General features: G+C 56.8%; 12 protein-coding genes across 12 annotated transcripts; 4 read left to right on the forward strand and 8 right to left on the reverse strand.

Annotated features, from left to right (window-relative positions):
- Positions 1-350: 350 nt before the first annotated feature.
- EX895_004745 (uncharacterized protein) lies at positions 351-746 on the reverse strand (the record flags this gene model as incomplete). The annotated part of the gene is made up of 2 exons (XM_029885339.1): positions 351-635; positions 735-746. The coding sequence occupies 2 exons, from the start codon at positions 744-746 to the stop codon at positions 351-353; spliced, it is 297 nt and encodes a 98-aa protein (XP_029737905.1).
- Positions 747-1,140: 394 nt separating this feature from the next.
- On the reverse strand, positions 1,141-1,827 carry EX895_004746 (uncharacterized protein; the record flags this gene model as incomplete). Its single annotated transcript, XM_029885340.1, has 1 exon — positions 1,141-1,827. The coding sequence occupies one exon, from the start codon at positions 1,825-1,827 to the stop codon at positions 1,141-1,143; it is 687 nt and encodes a 228-aa protein (XP_029737906.1).
- Positions 1,828-2,919: 1,092 nt separating this feature from the next.
- On the reverse strand, positions 2,920-3,906 carry EX895_004747 (uncharacterized protein; the record flags this gene model as incomplete). The annotated part of the gene is made up of 1 exon (XM_029885341.1): positions 2,920-3,906. The coding sequence occupies one exon, from the start codon at positions 3,904-3,906 to the stop codon at positions 2,920-2,922; it is 987 nt and encodes a 328-aa protein (XP_029737907.1).
- A 604-nt stretch (positions 3,907-4,510) lies between these two features.
- On the reverse strand, positions 4,511-5,577 carry EX895_004748 (uncharacterized protein; the record flags this gene model as incomplete). The annotated part of the gene is made up of 2 exons (XM_029885342.1): positions 4,511-5,257; positions 5,353-5,577. The coding sequence occupies 2 exons, from the start codon at positions 5,575-5,577 to the stop codon at positions 4,511-4,513; spliced, it is 972 nt and encodes a 323-aa protein (XP_029737908.1).
- Positions 5,578-6,020: 443 nt separating this feature from the next.
- Positions 6,021-7,543, reverse strand: EX895_004749 (uncharacterized protein; the record flags this gene model as incomplete). The annotated part of the gene is made up of 2 exons (XM_029885343.1): positions 6,021-6,716; positions 6,821-7,543. The coding sequence occupies 2 exons, from the start codon at positions 7,541-7,543 to the stop codon at positions 6,021-6,023; spliced, it is 1,419 nt and encodes a 472-aa protein (XP_029737909.1).
- Positions 7,544-9,528: 1,985 nt separating this feature from the next.
- On the reverse strand, positions 9,529-9,998 carry EX895_004750 (uncharacterized protein; the record flags this gene model as incomplete). The annotated part of the gene is made up of 3 exons (XM_029885344.1): positions 9,529-9,546; positions 9,710-9,811; positions 9,918-9,998. The coding sequence occupies 3 exons, from the start codon at positions 9,996-9,998 to the stop codon at positions 9,529-9,531; spliced, it is 201 nt and encodes a 66-aa protein (XP_029737910.1).
- A 1,081-nt stretch (positions 9,999-11,079) lies between these two features.
- EX895_004751 (uncharacterized protein) lies at positions 11,080-12,453 on the forward strand (the record flags this gene model as incomplete). The annotated part of the gene is made up of 1 exon (XM_029885345.1): positions 11,080-12,453. The coding sequence occupies one exon, from the start codon at positions 11,080-11,082 to the stop codon at positions 12,451-12,453; it is 1,374 nt and encodes a 457-aa protein (XP_029737911.1).
- A 231-nt stretch (positions 12,454-12,684) lies between these two features.
- On the reverse strand, positions 12,685-15,282 carry EX895_004752 (uncharacterized protein; the record flags this gene model as incomplete). The annotated part of the gene is made up of 1 exon (XM_029885346.1): positions 12,685-15,282. The coding sequence occupies one exon, from the start codon at positions 15,280-15,282 to the stop codon at positions 12,685-12,687; it is 2,598 nt and encodes an 865-aa protein (XP_029737912.1).
- Positions 15,283-16,652: 1,370 nt separating this feature from the next.
- On the forward strand, positions 16,653-19,622 carry EX895_004753 (uncharacterized protein; the record flags this gene model as incomplete). The annotated part of the gene is made up of 1 exon (XM_029885347.1): positions 16,653-19,622. One exon carries the CDS (start codon positions 16,653-16,655, stop codon positions 19,620-19,622), a length of 2,970 nt encoding a protein of 989 aa, XP_029737913.1.
- A 198-nt stretch (positions 19,623-19,820) lies between these two features.
- Positions 19,821-21,251, reverse strand: EX895_004754 (uncharacterized protein; the record flags this gene model as incomplete). Its single annotated transcript, XM_029885348.1, has 1 exon — positions 19,821-21,251. One exon carries the CDS (start codon positions 21,249-21,251, stop codon positions 19,821-19,823), a length of 1,431 nt encoding a protein of 476 aa, XP_029737914.1.
- Positions 21,252-21,716: 465 nt separating this feature from the next.
- EX895_004755 (uncharacterized protein) lies at positions 21,717-23,627 on the forward strand (the record flags this gene model as incomplete). Its single annotated transcript, XM_029885349.1, has 1 exon — positions 21,717-23,627. One exon carries the CDS (start codon positions 21,717-21,719, stop codon positions 23,625-23,627), a length of 1,911 nt encoding a protein of 636 aa, XP_029737915.1.
- Positions 23,628-24,002: 375 nt separating this feature from the next.
- Positions 24,003-24,278, forward strand: EX895_004756 (uncharacterized protein; the record flags this gene model as incomplete). The annotated part of the gene is made up of 1 exon (XM_029885350.1): positions 24,003-24,278. The coding sequence occupies one exon, from the start codon at positions 24,003-24,005 to the stop codon at positions 24,276-24,278; it is 276 nt and encodes a 91-aa protein (XP_029737916.1).
- Between the last annotated feature and the right edge of the window lie 35 nt (positions 24,279-24,313).

A 24,313-nucleotide genomic window follows, 5' to 3' on the forward strand; every position in this document is an offset into this window, starting at 1 on the left:
CACACAGCTGGCACGAGCGCGATTCACAGGTCGCGTTGGGTGCAGCATCTTGATTCGTCACTGTTTGGCAGATATCTTTCCACACAAAACCCGAACAGAAACATAAAATAATGAAAAGCAGGAATTCATCGCCGGAAACAACGGCTGCTTTTTTCCATCATTACAGTACACACAAGAGCCGGGACAAGGCTGGGCAAGACAATGAACGAGTTGGCATTCAACCTCCTCTTTTATTACGGAAGTGGACGGCATGCGAAGGTCTGTTGCATGCACGCTGAGTGAGAACCTGGTTGTGACTTGTCGAGTGTGTGTCCCATTGTACCGCGCTCTCGGTCACGTCGATTGCACTCTTAGTTGTTGAGCTTCTTGAACTGGAAGTAGGTAGGGAAGCCGACGACCAATTGGGTCAGGGTGTACTTGATGCTGGTGATCAGATCAGCGCCGCGGTAGAGCGAGTAGACAAGCATGGCGGCGGCCTCGGCAGCGTGGAGCTTTGCGATGATGTAGAACCACTTGTCCAGGTTGGCAGTGCCTCCAAACACGTTGGCGAAGCTGGGATTCTCGCGGCCAAAGTAGTAGGCAGCAATACCAATGACCGCAACAGTGGCGGGTCGTTGAGGAAGAGCGTAACGGATCTGCTCTCAGAGTGATGGCGACGACCAACAAGCAGACGATCAGTTCTTCCTATCAACAAAAACAACGGCGTGGCAGCCAAGACCGATCGGGTGACTCACGGGAGCAGACATATTGAGCAAAAGGCGGATGGATGATGGAAGCGGGATGGATGTAAACACTCGACAGGATGGCCACATGATCAAGACCGGCACTTGCTCCACGTTTCATACCCGGTAACCGGATTTTCTGCGCTGGTCGGTGACCGTGCAGTCGAGTCCCGCGACAAAAGGCCCGTTATTGCCAGGGTTGCCACATGTCAAACAAAGCTCGAAAAGGTTGCCACTCTGCTCTCCTGCACGTGCACGGGCATCGGCTTGTTCTCAGAGCCACATGGATTGGGAGAAACAGTTCGACATTGACACGTCAAGAAACGACAGACGACAGAGTTGCTCACCAACTACTTGGTTGTCCGGCTGCACAGTCTCGCCATTTATGCGCACGAAAAGGCGACAGGAAAGCAATCCGTTAACGGTGCTTGCTGCCGAGTCCCCCCTTCCTCTTGACCAGACCGTGAGGGTTGGTACTCGCACCAGCCTTACCGGCACCAGCTCCGCCAGCATAGTTCGTGCCCGCCTGCTGGGCTCCACTCGAAACTGGAGTCGCCTGCACCCCAGGGCTCGCCGCGGCCGGAGCGTTGTAGGCATCGTTGCATCGTTTCAGATCAGCGTTGAAATTGTCAGCGAGCTTGAGCGCGGCACTCTGCTCGTGAGCAGGAGCCAGCTTGACAAGTTGATCCGCAAACGACTTGGTCTCGCCCTGGAACGCGGTCACGCTCGAGGCGGCAATGCTAAGCACACCCAGCTGCTGGAAATGCGGCTTGAGCTTGATGAATTGGTCCACCACCAGCGAGACCTTGCTCTCGGTCTTGCTGAGCGTCCAGATCATGAGTTCGGCGTCCTTGTCCGTGGGCGTCTCTTGCAGTTGTCGCGCGCTTTCGGCACCGGCCTTGATCTTGTTGGTGAGATCATCCGCAGCTTCGCGGATGGCAATCCCAGAAAAGTAGTTGAGCGACTGCACCTGGCATTGCTTGTAAAGGTTGTTGACCGAAACGTCGATCGCAATGATGTCCGTCTTGACTTGGTTCAAAGTAGAAGCGGCTGCCATTGTGGCCAGCGAGAGGAGAGAGGCGCGAACTGCGATCGAGAGCTTCATTGTGGATCGATTGTAGCCGAACAAGTCTGTGAAGGAGTGAGAGGTTAGAGTTGGGTTTGTGGTAGTATCTCCCTCGTTTGGAAGTGGTTGGATGTGATGGATTGATGGTCCTCCGTCTCTCCCTCCCGTTCTCTTTATAGCTTACGGGCTGGTTTCAAAACCCCTCTTTGCTTTTGAACCAGTCAGTACCTCTTTCGCGATGAGGTGACCGTTGAAGACGCAGCAGCTGCTCTGCGCGGCATGTGCTGACGAGAGGGCTGTGCGTCTCGAGGGGCATGCTCGAGAAGCAATCAACTCTCAGACAAGCCGGGCGACGACAAATCGACCTGACGAAACAAGCTAGATGCAACACAGTGTTGGAACCGCTTTCATCACACGCTGTTGATCCTCACGATGAGTCTGTGTCCATATGGCGGCGGACATCTGCGCTTCAACGCTCCTGTTGGCACAGCTACTCAACATGATCGACGAGAAGAACGAAGCACTGCCGAGGGGGCCGCACGGATTAGTGTGATCAAGCCGAGCAAACTGCCCTCGCACGTTCATTGCTGCAGCGGACGCGTACTGTGCGAGACAAAGTCGGCGACAATACCATATCATGCGGACAGAAGGCTCAATCCCTCCTCTAGCTGTTGCCTTGTGACAGACGATCACAGCACATTGAATCAACCTGGCCAGATCTCTCAAGACGTACACATACAGCCAGAGCCAGAGCCCCAGATGAGGTATTCACGAAAGTCCGACCAGTCTGCACTCGTTTAGGCTTTGACAAACATGGCTATCAAGTCGACTCTTGCTTGGCCAACCCCTACGGAACGTTCGACGTGCAGGTTTCACCGACCGACGCCGGCGCACGGTCCGTTCACGATCCTGTGACTTGGTCGTAATAACTCACAAAACCGACAGCTCGTCGGACCGCTCACGTCACGATGAAGTCCCGCTGAGACGGCCCATCAAACATTGTCCTCCGTTCTCGGAGATCTCGTACACTAGAAGTGTCAAGACGGCTCAATGGCCGATAAAGGAGGGGAGCCGAGTGTTTGCATTCCAACAGCGCGAGTCCTACTAGTGCGCGATCCGATCGTCCTCAATCTAGATGCTCTGCAGAGCATGGATCCTCTCGTCCAAGATCCTTTTACCTTTCTCGGTGTTCTGGCCACCGACAAGCTCCCAGGCATGTGGCATACCCTTGTACACGTTCAAGTCGACTTGAACGCCGGCCTTGTGCAGCCTTCGAGCGTATTCCAGGTCCTCCTCGAGAAAGATGTCCAGCTGTCCAACGTCAATGTAGGTGTCGGGCAAACCAGAAAGGTCCTGCACTCGAGCTGGAACCGCGTACTTGACCAACTCGCTGACTTTGTCGGTTCCTGGCACACCTTTGCCCAACAACGCCGACCACCCGGTCAAGTTGTTGACATAGCCCCATAGTGCAGTCGGAACTAGACGCTCATCTGCCACGAGATTTCGGTCGTCGAGCATGGGGTAGATGAGGATCTGCTTGCGCAGTGGTGGAGACAGAGCCTTGTCACGAGCTTGCAAAGCTACTCCTGCGGCGATGCCTCCTCCAGCAGATTCGCCGAACACACCGATTCTCTTGCTGTTGATCCCGAGCGAGGCAGCGTTGGACGAAAGCCATTGCAACGCATCGTAGCAGTCGTTGACCAGTCCGTCCAGCTGGTGCTCTGGCGCAATGCGATAGTCGACGCTGAACATCGAGACGCCGCTTGCTGCAGCGGTCGAAGCGAGCAGTCCAGAAGCGACAAATGCATCTGCAGAGCCCGAGATCATGCCACCGCCATGGATATGCAACACAGCTGGGCCATTCTCTTGTGGCTGCTCGGGCGACACTTGCCAGACCGCAATGGTTGCGCCGTCGCGCGTCTTGATCTGGTGCTTAGTTGTCGTCACCGGCTGTTTGGGGGCATGCTTTCCAAAACCACGAATGAGTGTATCAAAGTTGACTCGCTGTGTTTCTACATCGTGCGGCTGTGGCGGTGGCCGTCGTACACGCGCCGCTAGCTCCGGGCCAGCGGCTTGCAAGAAGTCGGGGTCATACTTGAGCGAGTGCGACTGTGTCATGGTGGGCGTCTCCTTAAATTGGTTGTGGGAGTAGTCTCTGTGGCGAGAGTTTGCGATCAGCGACAGATGTGAGCCAAATACGTGTTCTGATGTAGGGGCGTACTCCAACTCAGCCAGGTTGCGTGCTTTAAAGCGCGGGGTGCAAAGGGGGATCTCGGTGCACGCTTGCCGAAATGTTGTTCGCGCAGAACTGTGCATCAACGCTGATCTGTGCTCCGGTTCGCGGAACACATATTCTTTCGACAGCCTCTTCGCCGTAGTGAAGACAGCACACCGTTGTTGATATAACTCTCTAGCTGCAACTGCATAGCCGCATTTACACCTTGGAACAGATCTACGCGAACAAGGTCACTGCGCGCAAACTCGTCGAAGGGCTTGAGCACGGTTCAGACTTCCGATTCCGCCGCTTCACACAGGGAGAGATGTGCTTGGCCAGCGCAAAGCTGCCGGCAGCATCATGTCAATCATCTCCGCAAAGCTCAAGTCTCTGCCAAGGGGTGCTGCACGGTCGATCTTTCCCTCACAAAGATCAGATGCGGGAGGTGTGCATTTCGACGTCACAGAGACGGACACGGCCTAACGAGCAAGACCAACAATGCTTGCTTCAGAACTTTCTTTGGCCTTGTCCAGGGTTCAGCACCATGTTGGACGCTTTAGCCTTGCGTGCATCACCTTCACTCTGATATGCTGGAGTTGACTCGACTTTGAGCGCATCTACTGTATCGGCTATGGTGTACGCGCGCCAGCCAAAGTCTTGTACCATGGCTCCGATCATCCATACCAACTCGAGCTGCGACAAGCTTCTGACCGTGTCTCGGCAGCTCGTTGAATGTGTCAGTAGACGGTAGAGCAGCTGCAAGTCTTGCAGGCCGAAAGCGGATTGCGACAGCTTGATCTTGTCTTCTGCAAGCGTCGTGTCGGCGTGGTGCTTTGCAAACTCGCCTGTGACCGAATTGTCGTTTACAGCATTGGAAGAGGCGGCTTTGACAGCGAGCGAAGTGAGAAAGACGAGGTCGGTGTGTCCATGTGCTGTCAACTCAAGGCAATTCGGGAGATCATTGCAGCTTGCCAGCTCGAGGCTATCAGCGCGCTTCTGGCTACCCCGGCCTCCGTTGCATGTCGGTACAAACCAGAACTCGTGGAACCTGCCAAAGGCTGGTGTCTCGTCAGTTTTCTTGTTGTCATCGGCCTGACTGCGAGAGCCTGCATTGGTGTTTCCGAGGTCAGTGTACCACATCTTGGCGTTTCGAAAGTCGCCTTCGAGCTTGTGCAGCACGGCATGCAACCAGTCCAAGTACCGGCTGCCACCTTGGGCCTTTCGAACCAGGAAGTGCGCAGAATACAGATCGCTCTATGTTCGTGGAGAGGTCAAAGAGCATCGGCGAAGCTTGTCGTTGGTCAGCGATCCATCTTGAGTTGTTAGCAAAGTGCAGACCGGCTACTCACATTAATGAGGTGAAGACAGGCCTCGATCGCTGGATGAAGCGATGCTGCCGCTATCGCACTTTGGAGATGGGCGTGCTTGGGGCGGTTGTGCGGCACGGCGTCAGCCGGTAGACCGGGCACGCTTTTCAGCAGCTCTCCCAGCCACTGAGGCGGCTTTGTCGCTTGACTTGCGGCAGGAGGAGCTTGCACGAGCGTGCTCTTGAGCTCATCGAGTCTCTTGTTCATGTTGGCAGCACGATTGCAAGGGTAACGAGGGCCAGGCTAGACAATGCATGGTCGCACAGGAGGAAGAGCGCACAGCTACGAGGTCAGCAAAACAGCTGAAGAGACCAAGCTGGAACACCAAGAAGTACAGCACAGCAAGCGATTGATGACCAAGCCATCGACGTGCGAATCTTGAATCCATGTCTTTGCCGAGCTTGCTCTGCTCGATGCCATGTTTGTGGAGGAGCGAACATCGACTCGATCTCGGCTACCAAAATAACACAGATTTGAGCGGCTGCAACATGTCAAGCATCCCATCATCTCACGGGAGAAAGCATGCACGGCGGATGACTTGAACAACACAGGATCCATTTCTAGTGACAGTGACAACCGGCTACAAAAGGGTATGCGAGCAGGGGAAGGGAAGGGAGCAGTAAGGAAGTGCAGCGGAAAGGACACCGGGTTTAGATCTTCTTCTCGCTGCTGCCCGAGGACTGGCGGTCGAAAGCGGGGCTGGTCTGCTGACCGCCCTCGAGGACAGCGACAGTGTTGGTGTTCTCGGCGGCGGCCTCGTCGATGTAGACCTGCTCCTCGACCTCGTAGTTGGAATCGCGGATGCCCCAGATGACCATGGCGGCAAAGGGGAACGAGAAGAGCATGAGGCCAAACACGGCGCCGATCTCGTTGATGTAAGGCACCAGCGTCGCATCCATGGCAAAGGCAGCAGCAGCCCCCGCCGACTGCACAGCCTTGTACATACCGGCAAAGCGAGCCAGCTCAAAGGGGTCGTTGGTGATGGCACCCATGATCCAGTAGGCCAAACCCTGGTAGAAGGCATCGCCAATGTCGTACAGCACGAATATGGCCATCGGCTCGCCAAAGGCAGAGTCCTCGTAGTTGATCTTCTTGGGCCAGTTGGTGGCACGGGTGATGGGGATCTGGTACTTGATGCCCCAGCTGTAAGCGATCGTGGTGAAGATGGCCGTAACGGCGAGACCGACAAGGCCACGGTTGCGACGCTGCATGGGCAGCTTGTCGAGCAGGAAACCGAGGGTCAAGGCACCGAGAATCTGACCGACCGACTTGACCACACCATTGACACTGCGGGTGGCGCTGTCGAAAGACTTGAAAGCGATCGAGCCTTGGTAAGGGTAGAAGAACTGTGTGCGTACATTTCAGAAGGGTTAGAGGTGGTGTGTTAGCGACCGGTGTATCGAGGAGAGAGAGGGGGCAAGAGCAAACATGGAGAGGGTTGAATGCTTACGTTACTGGCGAAGAACATGGGAATGAGAAGCAAGATCTCGCGCTTCTTGAGCGTGCTGAGCAGAGCGCCTACCTCCTGCTTGACAGTGTTGCTCTTCTGGACCTTGACGAGGGTTCCGTCAGTACGAACGACGCGGTTGGGAGGAAGGAGGGTCCAGGTGAGGGCGACACCGACCATGATGACAGCAAAGAAGGCGATGTAGGTCGTAACCTTGACTGCGTCCAGACCACCCTGCTTGAGGTTGATGCCGAGTGCAATGAGACCACCCATGAGCGAGCCACTGTTGAAGATAGCCCAGAAGATACTGAAGGAGCGACCCTTTTCGGCCTCGAGAGGGTAGGAAAGCATGATGCAACCCTGAGCAGTCCAGAGGAGAGCGGCACATGCGCCGAGAACGGCGCCCGAGAAGATGAGGAACCAATCCTGAGCCTTCTCCTGGTACACCCAGAGAGCAGCGAGGTAGAGAGCGTAGCCGAGCGAGCCGCAGAAGAGGGTAATGCGAGGACCAAAGATGTTGTTGAACGAACCGGCGACAAGACCGGTCAAGGCGAAGAGGGCATAGAGAATGGCGTTGGTGATGTTGGACAGCGTAATGGACTGGGTACCACCGGCACCCAGGTTAGACACTGCCGAGAACATTCCGACTGTTGCAAAGCAGACGAATGAGACCAAGACGACTTGGCAAAGCGGCGAGTTGTATCGCAAGGACGAGTGGACCTTCATGTTGACGGATATCTGGCGCGTAAGAGCGCGATGGTGGCCACGGGGTGATCCTTTTTTTGGGTGATGGTGCTTTGAGGTCCAAACCGAGCAGCGCAGAGGTGGAGGTAGTGAGCTTGATGTGCGGGAGACTGAAAGGTACTTGGTGAAGATGGCGGCTACTTATAATGTCGAGAAGGGTTGTTTGAGAGACAAGTGGAAAGATAGTGACGGCAAACGTTTCGATACACGAAAGCTGGAAGCATATGCACCAAGGCACAGGAAGCGAGGCGCGGGGTGCAGCGAGAAGCGAGAGCCGATAGTCGATTTGCGTCGATGCTCTAGCTCGGCTGGGCGAGACAGGATTTAGCTCGGTCTTGGGCCGGCGAAGGGTTTTGCGATAAGTGATTGGGTGTCTTACCCCATACCGAGTTTGGTGGGAGTGATAGGATGTCAAGTGTAGCGTAGCTAGCCAGAGCACGACTCAAGGATGGTGAGTGAGATAGCAGCGAGCTGATTCGTCGGCGGTGTCTCGGAGCGTCGACAAGGTGGCAAGGCACGCGAGAGAGCGATATCAGGCCAAGGTGCCAATTGCGGGGTTGACCGATCAGTGGGCTCGGATTTCAATCGCAAAAACAGCGCGAATTGCAGTTCTCATGCTGACCTTGTTACTCAAATGATACCAGCAAGCCAAGGTGCTAATGCACAGCGCGTCGTCAAGGGCAACAGGGAATCCATCGGTCGTCGGCGTGCAAACATGACCGGCCCGTTTGTGCGTGGCGAGGATTAAGCGAGGTGCTCCTGCCAAAGTCAAGTTTCGGCTGCAGCAGAGCTCTCTCTGACGATAAGCTCGAGAATCCGGGTTTTGGATTGCATCAACACTGCTCTTGACACGCCGGCCTTTCTGCATCTGGCAAGCCTTGTGGTAGGATCAAGGTGGGCTCGTCGGCGGCATCGGCGTGGCGCGTGTCGAGACTGCCAAGCATGGTTCGCCAGAGCGAGCAAAGTGGCGCGTAGGCAGGCCAATTAAGCATGTCGAGATCCTGAAGCAAGGCCACGCGACGGCCATCAAAGCCGAAATGGCACGATTCCACCTTCGGCGCCTCGGTCCGATGTCCGCGGGCTGATTATCGCGCAACCTTGCTTCTGTGCCATGGTTACCATGTCCGTTTGTGTAGACTACCTCTTGACGTTGTTCAGTCGCTGCGATGCTACAACGACGACCATCCTTGCTCAGGGTCTTTGCTGCTTTGTTCCCCTAAATGAACTGCTAGGACTCCTGTCAGGAACTACAACTGCATACTCTCTTGCAAACAAGGCAGGAATGATCTGGCTGACGCGAAAAGAAAAAAACCTGATAACCATAACCCGTTTTACAACCCCGCCCCGTTGTCGTATGTGTCGCTCGTCGGTGGTGCTTGTTCTGGTTGGTAATCGTGCACCCCCCACGCTCGGCGGATTTGCCGATCCATCCAGCCGCAAACAGACTGGGACACCCAGCGCGCACATTGCTACAGAAGAATCCAGCCCGTGGTTGGGTCTCGTGACCAGACTCGGTCTTCACGCCGCTGCCGAGGTCACAACCGCCACATGGAATCTGGCCGTCGCTCACTCCATCACTGTGCGCGATCAAGGTCAAGTCGATTCAAGCGAGAGCCGGTGCTCATCCCACTCGTTCCTGCAGCTGTCAAAGCCACGGTGCGGTCACCGTCCAGGCGCAACATGATAAAGCCGGACTTCACCGCACTCGATGACCGACTTCGGTCCGTCGTAGATAAGTACGCCCCATGCCTGGCCTGTGCGTGGGCGACGTCCGGTCTCGACGAATCGACCGGAAATGCGAGATAGGCACATCGGCGAATTGATCCCTCTCTTTGGGACGACAGATAGCAAGATGCGTGCTGAGAGATACCAGACTCTGCGGTCCGAGTGCGGGCGGTCGAGGCGAGGTTAGGATGGCAGAATGCTCATGCTTCCATGTGTAGTGTACAAGAGTGAGGTGCTGGTCGTTACCATTTACGACCGAGCTGTGGAGAGGGTGACAAGTAAGCAACGAGGATGAAGAGCGTCAGCGACAGTCAGCGACAGAGATAGGAGAGACACGAGGCGGGTCAAGCCGGCAACGGGTCCTTTGCAACCTGGAAGAATACAGACGACTAGCCACGTCTATCTACCCTACCCGACACCTACCTTTTGCTGCACGCAAGTTTTGAAGGCGAGAAACTCCTTTTGGCACATGTTGCGCTCGATGTTTTCGTAGTTGGCTGTCACGCACTGACCGTAGGTGCGTGCCTGTAAAGAAAGTCAAGGACATACCGGTAGGATCGCTACGTTAGAGCGACCAGACGAGGAAGCATGTTGAAAAAGCCTTGGGGCGGCGATGAAGGCGACAACTCACCTCTGCCGAGCATTTGGCTGCAGCCCTGGCAAACGTCTGTACGGGGGCTACATCCCTCTGCTTGATCGCACCGGGCCTCATGACCGCAAGCCGATATGCGAAAAGAACAGAGATAGAACGCCGGTCGCAGCAGCAGTCCCGAGTTGGTGGTGGTAGTGGTGGTGTCTAAAGCAAATTCCTGGTGGAGGTCCACACAGGCGCATAAACAGCAAGGGCATCGGTCGAGGTGATTTCTAATCGGGCGCGACTGTCGGCCGGTACGCTAAAACTGGTCCAGTCGGAAAAAGTATCTAACCTCTCAGTCGTTGACGGAAAAGTAGAGACGAAAGCCGTGATTTGCCTCGTTCAGGGTTTCTCGCGTGGATAAAAAGCAAGGGAAAAAAGGAACTCACCCAGAGACAGTCTCGATCCACACAAGTCGGAGGCACTGATGGATGAAAGGCGACAGAAGCTCATGCAGTCGGTCGGCTGGCTAAAGGGTTGCGGTGGTACATGGTCTAGACCAAAGGGTCTGGCAAGTGTGATAATCTCCGGGGCCGTGGCGGAGGATGAACCATCCATCTGCTTCCCACAGTGATCTACTGGCAACGAGATCCAGACCCGGTTGCAATGGGTTCTGATCATGGTGATCAGGCGGGCAGGCGGGGGCGGAGGGTCAACAAGCGGCTCGACCACGGAAACGTACCCTCGTACCCGCATAAATAAAGCTTGGCCTGTACGATTCCCCGATAGACGACGAATTGTGAAGTGGGTTTGCTGTTGCGGTTGCGGTTGCAGCTTCCAGGCAAACGGGAACGAGGGTCCAAGTCGGGTCGCCTCCGGAAAAACTCGCCGAATAGTTCGAAGAGGTGCATGCAAGCGTGCAAGCGTGCAAGCCTGCTCGTGTTCATACCTTTGCATCCCCGCGTGGGAGAAGCCTATGAGTTTATCGTTGCAGTCGGCTACTTGAAGCTGCTCTCCGACCGGCGCTCGCCTTGCCGCCATGTGTTTAAAGTTGAGCACCACTGCCTGATTCCATCAGACACATTCCGCTCTCCCTCTGACCATCCATCACACGCCTGCCCTGCATCGCTTCGTCCTTTCTCACTCGGTCGCTACAATCATCGCAATCCTCACATCGACGATCCAACAACTGACATCGACACAGAGCGACAAAACAACAATGGCCGAGCTGTTTGCAGAGGTCGCAGACCCATATCTGCGTCACTGTCTCAAACTGGTACAGACGACACCGACCACGTTCATCTATATCGGATCCGGTGCCAAGATCGCCTATCGCTGGCTCAACGTCGACGCCGATGCCTTCCACCAGATTGCTGCTGTGAACGGAGCTGCCACGTACACCGCATCCTTCCCCCAACCACCCAGGCGCGCCGAGGTGCCGCTGCTGCTGCACTGCGACTTTCGCGCCGGCATGGACATGTGGGACCCGCTCTTCCTCGCGCATCTGCTCAAAGCACGTCCGCTGGTCATCTTTGACCCTTGCCACTGCGGCAGATCCGTCTCGAACCGCGATACGCGTCCTTACATGGGCTCGTTCTACAAGTGGGCCAAGCACGCCGTCGCGATAGCCGATTCGCTCGGGATGACCGAATACGACGTGCTCGGCTTTGCCATGGGTGGTGCAGCTGCCTTGCTCACGGCCTTGTATCCGAGCCCCGCTACCACACGCGTGCGCAAGATTGTCGCCGCAGGCACGACGGGACCCGCCATTTCGGCACGCCTGTACGAAGAGTGTTCGCGCAGCTCCATGTCGATCGCCTGGCCGCGTGACGACTGGAACCTCATGAACGCATCACGTCTCTCGCTCAACGACGGCACCAAGCCCGAAGAGGTCAAGCAGGCTTTGAAGCATACGTTTTTCACCGAATCCTCCGCGGGGCAGCAGGCACTCGAAGAGCATTGGGATCGCATCAACGCTTTCGCCCAGTACCGCTCCAAACTGCCCTCCGAGGCGCCCTTTATCGGTCTGCTGGAAGACCGTCGGGAGCTGGGTCCACTCCGATGTCAGCGTCTGGCGTGGAGGAGTTGGGAGACGTTGCCGCAGCAACGCGGAGGCACCTACACCGACCCCATGGCCAAGATCAACGTGCCCGTGCTTGTCATGAACGGCATCAACAACTCGCTCATCCCCGCCAGCAGGAGTTGGGAGCTCATGTGCAGGTTGCCCAAGCCAGCCTTGAACCTCTACGAAGACTCGGGCGCCGGCTTCATCTGGCAGTACCCCGAACGTGTCGCCCGGGACATCAACCACTTTTTGGACTACGACCACTCCAACCTGCAGCCTCAGGTGCTGCCGTCGGCTTCTTTACCCGCGCCGACGGCCCTTCCTTCGTCAGCATCGTATACCGCCGCGCCTGCGTCCGCCGCGCCGCCAGCATCCGCACACACCCCGATCGCCAACATCGCGCATCCGTACTTTGCAAACACACCCACAGCCCACCAGCAGTCCCACCAGCCCTACCTGCACTCCCCGCCTCCCAACTTCAAGCCCGCTGCTGAGCCCGATCGCTTCCACAGAGCATCCAAGCTGTAAACGCCGTGCCCGTTCCTTCTTGTCGCTTTCTCATGTCACCAGTGTCTTTGCATCGTCGGGATTTGTCTATGTCACCGTGTCTCTCTGCTCTGAATGCTGCGTGTCGGGCGTGTGCAAAGCGGAACGTGCCACTCAAGAGGGTTCGAAATGGTTGGTGTGATGAGCGTGCGAGTATCGTTATACATGTATAGACATAAGAGATAGCGTGTGTTAGGGCAGATCCACCGATGACTACCGCGTGCGCGACAGGTCCTGGAAAGCGTTTTCAATGCAGTTCTTGATCTCTCGGTAGCTGACCACCAGGCAACTGTGTTCGTCGCGCGATGTGAGCATGATTTTCTCGTCGGTGCCCGCGTCAAGCTTGTTCAGGTTGGTCAGGATGTGGCTCAGATCCACCACCGGTCGGCCAGCCTCGTCGACCGAGTGGAACACATGGTCGCGGAACAGCTTGATCACATACCGGTCGCCCGTCTCGGCCCACCGTGGGTCGTGATCAAACTCGGGTCGTTCGTTGATGAATCCAAACTTGCACAGCAGACGCACCAGACGGCCGTTTTCGAGCTCCTTCATCAGCGAGTTTTCCATCAGATCCGTATAGTTGAGCGCAGAGTCCATCTCGTCGGCGCAGTGGCTGCCGAGCACCTTGACCAGCTCACCGACGTTGCGTGGCACCTCCGTGGTGTCTTCAGCAGACTCGTGGGGAGCAGGCGACTGCCCCACCAGCCAAGCCACGACGTTCTTGAGCTCGGCAGAGTAGCGCCCAGCAAAGATGGCCAGGCTCGAAGCGATGTCGCTGGTCGCAGAGTAGTTGTTGAGGCCGATGCCAACGATGAGCGCACCCAGATTGACCATGTCCTCGAGCTGCTGCGCCTTGAGCGCCTCGGGCCCATTTTCGTCTGGATTGTAGGCGATCACGTCAAACACCGAGCAGCAGTTGATGCGCACGCGGTTCTTGCCCGTGCGCAGCACTTTGCTCGTCTCGATGCATCGAGCTGCGAGGTTGCTCGAGTGAATCGAGCGCAACGCCGAGGTGAGCTGGCAGAGGTAGCTCCACAGCGTGCGCTCGGGCACCTGCATCGACACGGGCTGCATGCGGCCGGTGCGACGATCGGGTTGGGCTGCCTTGATGGTCATATGCTCGGCATACAGCGTAGAGGCCAAGGGATGGTAATCGTAGACAAACACAATCGACTGATCGCCAAAAGCACGCGTAGTAAAAGCTTCGCGCACGCTGACAATGCTGGGATGACGGATGCGGCGCCAGCGTTCCACGAGGGCGATAGCAGCCTCATGCTGCAGACGGAAGCCTTCGAGCCTGCGCAGCACGTATCGCTTGCCATCGAGCGTGCAAGTGGCCTTGTACGAGTGAGATCGGTATCCAAACACTTTGCTGTGGTCGCCCGACGCGCCCGTTGCTCCGTTGGCGCCAGGAGCACCCATACGAGGATCGATGAGGCCGGGTGGCATGCTCATCGAGGAGGGCGCGCCAGGACCGGGATGCTCGAGCGGTACGAGAGAGTGGTAGACGTGCAGCTCCTCAGGCAGGTGGGGTCCGCCCAATTCTGGAGGAGGCACACTTGCGAGCATGGCCTCTTGCTTGCGCTGGAGTTCCTCGCGCTGGTTCGGATTGAGGAAGAAGGCATTGGCAGTGAGGTGGTGCGGATGCAGGTTTGAGACGTGCGGCAGCGGTGGAGCGTAGAGGTGGTAGTGGAGCGGCTGTCGAATCTTGGCGGCGCCATTCGCGGCTGCAGAGTAGTAGTCCATGCCGGCGCCGAGACCAAGACCGGGGGGACCTTGGGGAGGCGTCGGGTCACCAAACTCGTTCATGTGCTCGTACGGGTTGTACGGGCGCGAAGCCTGGCCCTGAACTGCCGAGGACGCCGAGGTGCCGCCCATCTGAGACTCGCCGTTGTGGGACGGATCAAAGGAGCTGTTGATGGGGTCGACATCATAGCTGGAATTGTACATGTTGGGAGTTCCGGGACCGTTCTGGGTGTATGCGCTGGGAGTAAACTCTTTGGTGCTGGCCGAATCGATCCTCATGTCGTTGACATCCGATGCGACGCCGTCCATCGCTGACCGGGCGGTGGGGGCGGGGGAAGCCGCAGAGAGCGAAGGCGAGGAGCTACCACCGATCTTGGGCACAAATACGGGCGCTGCGACGTTGCGTGCGCTGAGGGCTCCCTTGAGCGGGCTAGTAGGGCCGTTGTTGGCGCCTCTCGCCTTGTTGGGCGAGGTGGCAGGAGACGATGAGGCCGCTGAAAATCCGGACGCAAATTGCGCTGCGGGTGACTTGGGAGTCTGTGCATTCGCGCTCGAGGCATTCGTCACCGATGCAGACGCATGATCAAAGGGACAGCCATCGTTCTGATACTTGCAATGACCGTAGATGGCGACGTTGCGGCACGGCTTGCGAGCGGAGGCGGTTGCATTGGCGCCTACGGGAGACTTGGATGCTTCGGGCTGCGACGCCGCGACGCCGGCCGCAGTGGTGGCACCATAAGAAAGTGCAGGCTTTGCTCCAGGAGGTGGAGTGGACGCAGGTGCTACGATGGGGATGGCGGAGCTGCGGGTGGGTCTGGCCGGTAGAGCGCCATTGAACGCGGGCGGGATGTGCTGCTGTTGGTGCGAATGGTGGTGGTGGTGTTGCTGCATGCCAGGCCGATTGTGAGACTGCGGCTGAGACGGTGGTGGTTGGTGCTGCTGTTGGTAGGGCTGATGAGGCGGGCCAGGAGGAGCGTGGGCGTGGTTGAAGTGAGGTGGAGGTTGTGGTTGCTGCTTATGCTGGTGGTGGTAAGGTGGTTGCTGAGACTGTGAATAGTGATACATCGCTGATGATCGACATTTATCCAGGCTTGCGCGAGAAGAGAGGAAAGGCAGGCGAGGAAAGAGGTTTGGTGGTGGTGGTGGTGGTGGTAAGAAGGGCGATGGACGTCTATCCGGTGTTCGAGATAGTATCCAATGAAGCTGGTCGGTACGTGGCTCTCGCTTGTATCAATGTTACATCGCCAAGCAGGGGTGAGATGCTGTTTGAAATACGGCGAGCACCAGCGAGTCGGGTGAGGGCCAGCGAGAGAGGATGGATAGCTGATGGCGATGGAGGTGTCGGATAGCGAGCGAGGTTTTTGCTGCAGTTGGCTGTTACAGATACTCGCGATTTGTGCTTGCAGTCTGTGCTTTCTTGTTTGCTCTCCTCTTCATGGCTCTCATGCGGCTGTCGTACTTGGGCTGTTCTCCCTCTCTTTCTTTCCTCCGTCGTCGCGGGTCGGTCACTCTGTCTCTTTCTCTTGAGATTGGAGCATCGCCGCCTGCTGCCCTTTTTCTGCCAGTCACAAAGTGGCACGCATCAAGACGGAGAGCGAGCGAGCTAACAGATGAAAAAGCCGCGAAAATCACAAAAGAAATTTAGTGCCAAATCACAGGGCAGCACATCACGAGACGATGCTGAAAAAGCGGTGTCTGCTTGCTTGCTGCCTGGTCGCTGCTGCTCCTCAATCCGCCCGCCGCTCGACGCGGATTGCGGAATGGCAGAGAGAAGAAGTGAAATCAGTTGCCGTGAACCCTTTGCGGGCGGGTCCAGCGAGAGGACGCCAGGCAAAGGCAGGCGCGCGAATCACTTCAAAATGCTTTCTGTGCTTCTGTCTCGTCCCACTGTCGCGAATTTCGCTCAGTCGTTTCCGCCACTTTCGCACCGTGGCTTCGCGGCATCTTGTTCAGCACCAAGTCTTTTGTCGGTTAAGGTGCCCATCGTAACTTGTCCGGTCGACATCACCCATCAACGAACGATCTTTCCAACCTGCCTCAAGCATCTTTGCCACTCGCTGCCCAGCAAGCACGGCCACCATCTCGCTCGGCATTCATTGAGGACACGCTCGCTGTTCCTCGCCCTCTCTCTCCCTCTTCCTCTCTTTCGATGGTCGCACGCTTCCTCGGCCTGTCCGTCTGACATCCGGTTACACTGGTGTCTCCTCCTACGATCTGGCACCTCCGCTCCATTTTACATCGCGTACAACCATCGGCCGCTTTCGAGACAGATCATGCATCGCTTGTTCCGCTTTCTGTGATCGCTTTACCGACTCCATCCTTTCCCACGGCTCCGTCCGCAGGACTCGTGCTTGCCTCATAACCAGTCGGGTTGCTCGATTTTGCGCTCGTCACCGGTCAGCACATCCCCTCGTTGACAAAGGCATCGATACAATATGGCATTGGATTTTGGCCACGGCGCAGCAGTCGCCGCTGCCGCTGCTGTAGGGGCGCAAGATGTGGTCGACCTCGGCCTGGACGACGTCGGTGTCACATCCGATCCTGCCCAGCTCAAGCACGATTCTTCACCGCACTCGTCAGCATCTATACCGCCCCCATCACCGCGTCCGCCGTCGCCACCAGCATTCACTCCCTCTCCTTCCCCGCCACCGCAATCCGCTTCCGCCAGTGCAGCTGCCCAGAATGACCACGCACCACCACCAAAACATTCGCCGCACTCCCCACGCTCCGCACACGTTGCTCTTCTAGGGTCTCCGTCAGAATTAAATCAAAGTCATTCTGCAGCTTCTCGTACACCCTCCGCACTCGATGACGACAGTGCCATCCACCACAACGATACCGCCTCTTTCGCTCTCGCATCCACCTCTTCCGCGCGTAAACCCAAAGCCAAGCCGCAGCCTCAGCTCATCACTCATCTTCCGCTCGCAGAGGACGCCGCCATGGCCACCTTCCAAGAGATCACGTTCAACGACTACCACGACAAGAAGCTCGGCAGACCTCCCGGCAAGTTTGACGACTACATGATCTGCGACTGCAACCCCAACACCGAGAACCCCGACTTGGCCTGCACAGACTACTCGGGCTGCATCAACCGCATGACCCAAATCGAGTGTTCCTCGTCCAAATGTCGATGGGGGAAGCAGTGTCGCAACCAGCGCTTCCATCGCAGACAGTACATCGATGTCGACATCGTCCAGACCGAAAAGAAGGGTTTCGGCCTGCGCGCCGCCCAGGACATCTCCAAGGAGACCTTCGTGTACGAGTACGTAGGTGAAGTCATGAACCAGCCCACCTTCCTCGACCGCATGCAGCAGTACCGTGTCGAAGGCATTCGGCACTTTTACTTCATGATGTTGCAACCAAACGAGTACCTCGACGCCACAAAAAAGGGCGGAAAGGGTCGCTTCATTAATCACAGTTGCAACCCCAACTGCTCCGTCTCCAAGTGGCAGGTCGGCAAGCATCTCCGCATGGGCATCTTTGCCAAACGCAACATCCTCAAGGGCGAGGAGCTGACGTTCAACTACAACGTCGACCGCTACGGCAACGATGCGCAGGAGTGCTTCTGTGGCGAGCCCAACTGCGTCGGCACACTGGGTGGCAAGACACAGACTGACCTCAGCGGCATGGACGATCTCTTCCTTGACGCTCTCGGCATTTCCGACGAGGTGGAGCAGACAGAGGCCAAGGGCTCGCGCCGCAAGCGAGGCAAGCGACTCGATCTCGACTTTATCCCACAGATGCGCCCCATCCAGGAACACGAGGCCACACGTGTCATGACCGCTGCACGACAAGCCGGTCCCAAGCGAGAGATCCTCGAAAAATTGTTGCGCAGGATGGAAATGACTATGGACGTCAACGTGCAAAAGTCGCTCGTCAAGCTGCACGGATTCATCCTCATGCAGTTCCTGCTCGAGCAGTGGTGGAATGATCGCGACATTGTGCTTCTCATCGTCAATGTCCTGGCCCGGTGGCCGCTTATTGCGCGCAACAAAGTTATCGACTGCGGCGTCGAGGATCAGGTCCGCATCGTCGCTGAAACTTACCGGCCCAAAGTAACGGCCAAGCTGGAGAGTTCGGACGGCCATAGCGATGTGAAAAAGGAAGATTCGACCACTGACTTGACCACGAAGCTTAACGGCAACGGCAATGTGGAAGCAGAGCCGACGCAAGCACCCCTTGTAGGTGCTCCGCCAGCAGAGGACGCCGAGGTGTCGTCTCGCGCCGAGCATCTGCTCGCAGCGTGGAAGAAGCTCGACCTGACCTATCGCATTGCACGTAAGGACGCCATCAAACAAGACGGCGAGGCCGTCAAGGACGCAACTGCCGTCACCACGTGGGTCGACCGTAGACGAATGCAGGATCTCGACGATCCACTCGACATGGATCATGCGCAGGCGCCCAATGCCGTCTCTTCGGAGCTTGGCTCGGCACTCTCCGGTGACCAGGATCTGCGTGAAAGCAGATCAACGTGGCAGCCACCGCCTGATCCTCCAGCTGCGATAAGCAACGGCCCAGGAAAACGAACGAATGGATTTGGCCACCCCAAAGCCTCGCCAGGCAACTTTACACCAAGTCGACTCCAGTCTTCAGGCCAGAGCCCGCTGACACCGGATCAACTCACCTCTGCCCTGTCCTCTTCGCTGGCCAAGTCTCTCCCAGGTTTGGTCTCGTCGCTCAAGCAACAGCAGTTTCAACTGCAGCAGCAGCAGCAGCAACAACAACAACAACCCCAGCAGCCGCCAGCGCAGCCCGTCACAAAGTCGATCGAAGAGATCATCCGCGAGGCAAACGAGGCCGAGGAGCGCGCCCGCAAGGAAGCCGAAGCGGCCGCCAAGGCAGCACGCGAACTCGAGCTCAACGGCGGGCTCAACAGCATCTCTTCTCGCAAACGTCCATCGTCTTCGTCTCGACACTCGGACAAGCGAGCCAAGCACTCTTCGTCGTCGTCTTCGAGCCACTCTGCAGCCCGACAATCGTCGTCCAATGGGGCCGACTCGAGCAGTCGCCCGGGCGCCGATCCAAGCTCGGGTGCTGCCGATCTGGCAGCCAGCAACGAACGACGTTTGCGCAAGCTGGTCGGCGAGCTCGTCGTCCGTCAAATGTCCAAGCATAAGGACGAGCTTGAGCGCGAGAGTTTCAAACGCCACGCCAAGGAGCTGACCAATGCGATTGTGAGCAAAGAGATCCGCAACCCGAAATCGTGGCCTCCTGCGCGCGCGGCTGCCTTGACCGAGCTGTCCAACGAGAAGAAGGCCAAGATCAAGTCGTTCGCCAAGGAGTACATCGACAAGCTCATGGCGAGAAAGGGCAAGGGCAAAGGGTCCACTACACCATCCAACAATGAAGCTGCCAGCTCGAGCCATGTTGCCAGCAGCAGCAGCAACAACAACGGCAGCCTCTGATACCAAAAGGGCCTCTACATTGCCCTCATAGCATCGACGTGGCCATCTGTATTGTCTGTCTACACCAACCCAAATGTATTCTACAATTTAATTTTAGCTTCTCAGCACGCGCGTACACGCTCGTATCTGCGTCGTCGATCGGACATAGTGAGTAGAAAGAAATTGTCATTTCAAGATCGAGCTATTGAGCTCTAGGATCTAGTTGACGAGATAGCGACGTTGCAGCCACAGAGCGAGGGCAGCGATGAGAAGCGAGAGGAAGATGGTGGTATAGAAGCCCATCCTGGTCTCGGAGATGAAAGCGAGGGCGCCTCCTCCACTGGCGGCGGACTCGAGGAGTGCCTTGGCCGGTATGGGGATGACACGCAGGGTATTGTCGGCACTGGCAGAGATGAGCAGATTGGAGGCCGGGTTGAACTTCAGACACGTCGGGGGGAAGTCGTGGGCATGCAAGATCTTGAGGACGGGGCGCAGCGTCTTTGCGTCCAGCACGCCGATAGACAGGTCGGACGAGCCGTATGCGAGAAAACGGCCGTCCGGGGAGACATCAAAGACGGTGACGGGTCGATCCGAGACGTGGCGTGTCTCGATGAGATCCCAGGAATCAGCGTCCCACGCTGTGACAAAACTCTTGCGAATCTTGGCCTTGGGACCTTTGCCGCCGGCCGGTGCAGCATTGACGACGGTGAACAGCTTCTCCTTGCTGGCCTCGCCCCGACCGAACCGCGCCGCGCGGAATGAGCAAGGGCCTTTGCCTCCTAGCGCTGGATTTTTGATGGTCTGAATGGTCTGTGCATATCCCTCGGCGATTTCAGTGGAGGCGTCGTCGTCGTTGATAGCTGCATCGTCAGCATTCGCTTGGGAAAAGGGATGCGTGGCATAGACGACAAGCTTAGAGGAAGAGGTGAAGACGACATGGGTATTGGAGTGGGAGAAATCTGCGTCGTAGATCTCGCTCCCGTCAAAGTCTTGAGAAGGGATCGAGATGGACGTATCTTGGGCTTCGGCCGCAGCCAGAGCGGAGGAAGACGGCTCACCGACATCGTTCCAGACGGGCGATACGGACGGGAAACGATGAAGCGCAACCTGACCATCCGTCGTGGCGACTGCCAGCATACGACCGTTTGGGCTGAAAGCGGCGACCTTGACATACTGTTCTGGATCTTGAATATGCAGTGACTGGGCGGCTCTGTCAAAATGGAGCTGGACCTTCACATCATGCTGCTTGGCTTTGCCTTTATCGGTAGACGAGGACGCCTTCTCATCTTTGGCAGACTCTGCCTTGTCTGCAGCGGCAAGATTGGATATGGAATACTTGAAGATGCGGATGGGCTGGTTGTTGCCCGCTCTGACCTCGTCGGCAGTATTGTTGATTCCGCAAACGAGCTGTGATTTTGCCGTATTGACCGACATGGCCATGGGAGCATCTTCGTCTCGAGAGAGACTGAGTTGGTCGAGCTTGTGGATAGTCTGCGCAGCGAGGTCCACCTGTGCTGCTACAACCGCGTTGGTGACGCCAGAACGACCAGCTCCACCTCCGCCCGAGTACACGATGACATTGTCGTCGACGAATCCGACCGAGTAGATTGGGATCCTGGCTTGCACCGGAAAGTGCTGCGTCCTCGCCATGATTGGTGTAATCAATCCGGCGTCTTGTGCTGTGGATGCGGATGTGTTCGGTGGCAGTGAGAGAGATGCTTCGATGGTGATGTGCGGAATGCAGCTCCAAGATGTGATATTGAATTAAAGGGGGAGAAGATGCATTGCATTTATTTAATGTGGCTTGTGCGTGCGTGGCGGTGAGCGTCGGCAACCCCAAGCGAAAAGGAGAGCCCTGAGCCTAACAAGTGAAGCTGCAGGCTTTTTCAAATTTTGGAAGAACTGCGTGGCTCGGGTGCAGCAGTCCGATGCAAGCCGCTTCCAACGCTGGCAGCGCCGCACCGCACAGCACAGCACAGCGCAGCATCGAAATTAACTCTGACGCTCTCGGTCTTTTCCTTGGGTGTGGCAAAGACCCTTGTTCTCGTCACTCACTCTTCTCGTCCATTAACATTGTTTCCAGCACGAGCTCTCGACTCATCTGCTCGTCTCAATATGGTCGCGCACGTCGGAACAAGCGCTGCTGCCGCGGCACTGCCGAACGAGGTCAAGCGCGAAGCACGCCAGCCAAAAACATTGACTCGAGTCCAACTGGCACAACGCATCGCCCAAGGAGAGACGCTGGTCTTGCATCGACGAAAAATCTACAAGCTGGACCGATGGCTTGCTAGGCATCCTGGTGGTGAGCTTGCCATCCTCCATTTCGTCGGACGCGATGCCACAGACGAGATTGAAGCCTACCACTCGGACGACACCATCTCGCGCCTCATGTCGCGCTTCGTCATTGGTCACCTCGATGAAGCAGATTGGCACCACTATAGACCCCTTGTACCTCCCGTGCAACTGGGTTATCGTAAGGGCAAGCTGGACCATCCCCATGCCCAAGTAGCAATGTGGCGCCATCGTAGTACGCCAGCCATGTCCTCAGTCGCTTCGGATCGAGCGAGCGCTGAGCCAGACTCGTCTTCGGACAGCTCCGACGAAGCAGTGGTCGAAAGCCTTGTGTTGGCCACATCGGAAGCTAGCCGGTCACATTCGATCGAGCCTTCATCAGAGTCTTACAAGCAGGCTATGGCCAAACCTGTCCTGTCATCGACTCTGCTCGTAGAACGGCCAGAGACCTTTCCCCTTCCTGTCGATCTGCTCGAACCACCTCCCAATCCAGACTCGATCGATCCAGTCCGCGAACACAAGATCTCACAAGCCTACCAGCGGCTACATCAGCAAGTCAAAGACGCCGGCCTGTACACGTTGCGCCCCATCGGCTACGCTCGCGAGATGGCCCGCTATGTCCTCCTCGCATCTATCGCTTACGGATTCTGGTCACGCGGACAGTCTCAGTTGATCTCGGAACAGTCGGCGGCAACGTCACACCCACCAACAGTGAAAGCATCCACCACTTCCTTCCTCCTATCGAGCCTCTTCCTTGGCCTCTTCTGGCATCAGCTCACCTTTTCAGCGCACGACTCGGGTCACAGTGGCATCACGCATTCGTGGCAATGGGACCGCATCATCGGCACCACCATCGCCGACTTCATTGGCGGCCTCAGCATCGGATGGTGGTGCGACAACCACGACGTTCACCACCTCGTCACCAACCACCCGGAACACGACCCCGACATCCAGCACATGCCCTTCTTTGCTATCTCGCCCCAGTTCGTCTTGGCCGGACAGACGACCGTCATCAACAGCGACGGAAGCAGCCCCTTGTCCGCGCCGTTGGAGGCGTCCAAGCCTCTGGGTTTGTGGTCTTCCTACTACCGTCGAGTACTCGAATTCGACGCACCCAGCCGCTTCCTGCTCAAGCATCAGCACAAGCTCTACTACTTTGTCATGGCATTCGGACGCTTCAACCTCTACGCAAATTCATACGGCTTCCTGGCTTTGAAAGCACGGCGTGACCGTTGGTGGGCGCTCGAGTTGGTGGGGCTGCTCACCTTCTGGACCTGGTACGGCTACGGTCTGCTCGGCTCTTTGCCCACCTGGTCTATTCGCATCGCCTATCTGCTCATCTCGCACATTGTCACGTCACCCTTGCATATCCAGATCGTCCTCTCCCACTTTGCTCAGTCCTGCGACGACCTGGGTCTGAGCGAGAGCTTCGCGTCGCGCCAGATCCGCACAACCATGGACGTCGACTGCCCGCCTTGGCTGGACTTCCTGCACGGTGGGTTGCACATGCAAGTTTCCCACCATTTGTTCCCGCGCATCCCGCGCCACAACCTCCGCGAGGTGCGCGATCGTTTCGTTGTTCCCTTTGCCAAAGAGTGGGGGCTCCAGTATCAAGAGTACAGCTTCACAAGGGGCAATGGCCGTGTGCTGAGCACGCTCAAAAAGGTTGCCGATCAGGTTCACATTCTTGCCAAGGTTGCAGAAGCTCAAGCAAAGGGAGAGCTACATCATTGATTCATCGACCAACAGGTTGCGTACTGCATTGTTCATCAAACGTAGAAATGTCACTCTTTCGCCGAGTTTTAACACTCACCGAGCGCTGCTACAGGAACATGAGCTCGTAGCTGAGATATAGCATGCTCCAATGCAGCAAGCCTGGCGTGTGTTGCATCAGTGCGTCATGCCATGGTGTAAAGTGTTGATTTGTGGTGGGCAAGTACATGTGGAAACTGTCGTCTTGACGTGATGTGTGAGCTTGGAGCGTGCGCGAACCTTCTAGCGAATTTGGACCCTTTTTCTTCCTGAGGGAAGGAAATCACCGTTCAGATCGCCGTTTCTTGCTTTTCTTTCTATTTCTCCCATCATCATCACCACCCTTTGACTGCCAAGATGACCGAACCAAACAGCACAAGCGGATCTAGCTCTCAGCCATCGGCGCCTCTAGGCCTCCCAGCGCCATCCGACGTACCCACCTCGACGGAGCCCAGCAATGTCATCAAGCTCGATCACCTTGGCCCCATGGTGGTCAACTCGGACGGCACTATCTCCAGGATTGCAAACTGGCAGAACTTGAGCGACATCGAAAAAGAGAGGTCGCTCAGGCTGCTTGCCAAGAGGAACAATGCTAGAATGGAGAACTTGAAAGCGAAGGAGGAGGAGCAGTGATCGGGGTGTGAGCTGCATCATCGAACCTGCCTCTT

The sequence above is a fragment of the Sporisorium graminicola genome, chromosome SGRAM_5 (genome assembly GCF_005498985.1).
Source record: "Sporisorium graminicola strain CBS 10092 chromosome SGRAM_5, whole genome shotgun sequence".
Taxonomy (NCBI): domain Eukaryota; kingdom Fungi; phylum Basidiomycota; class Ustilaginomycetes; order Ustilaginales; family Ustilaginaceae; genus Sporisorium; species Sporisorium graminicola.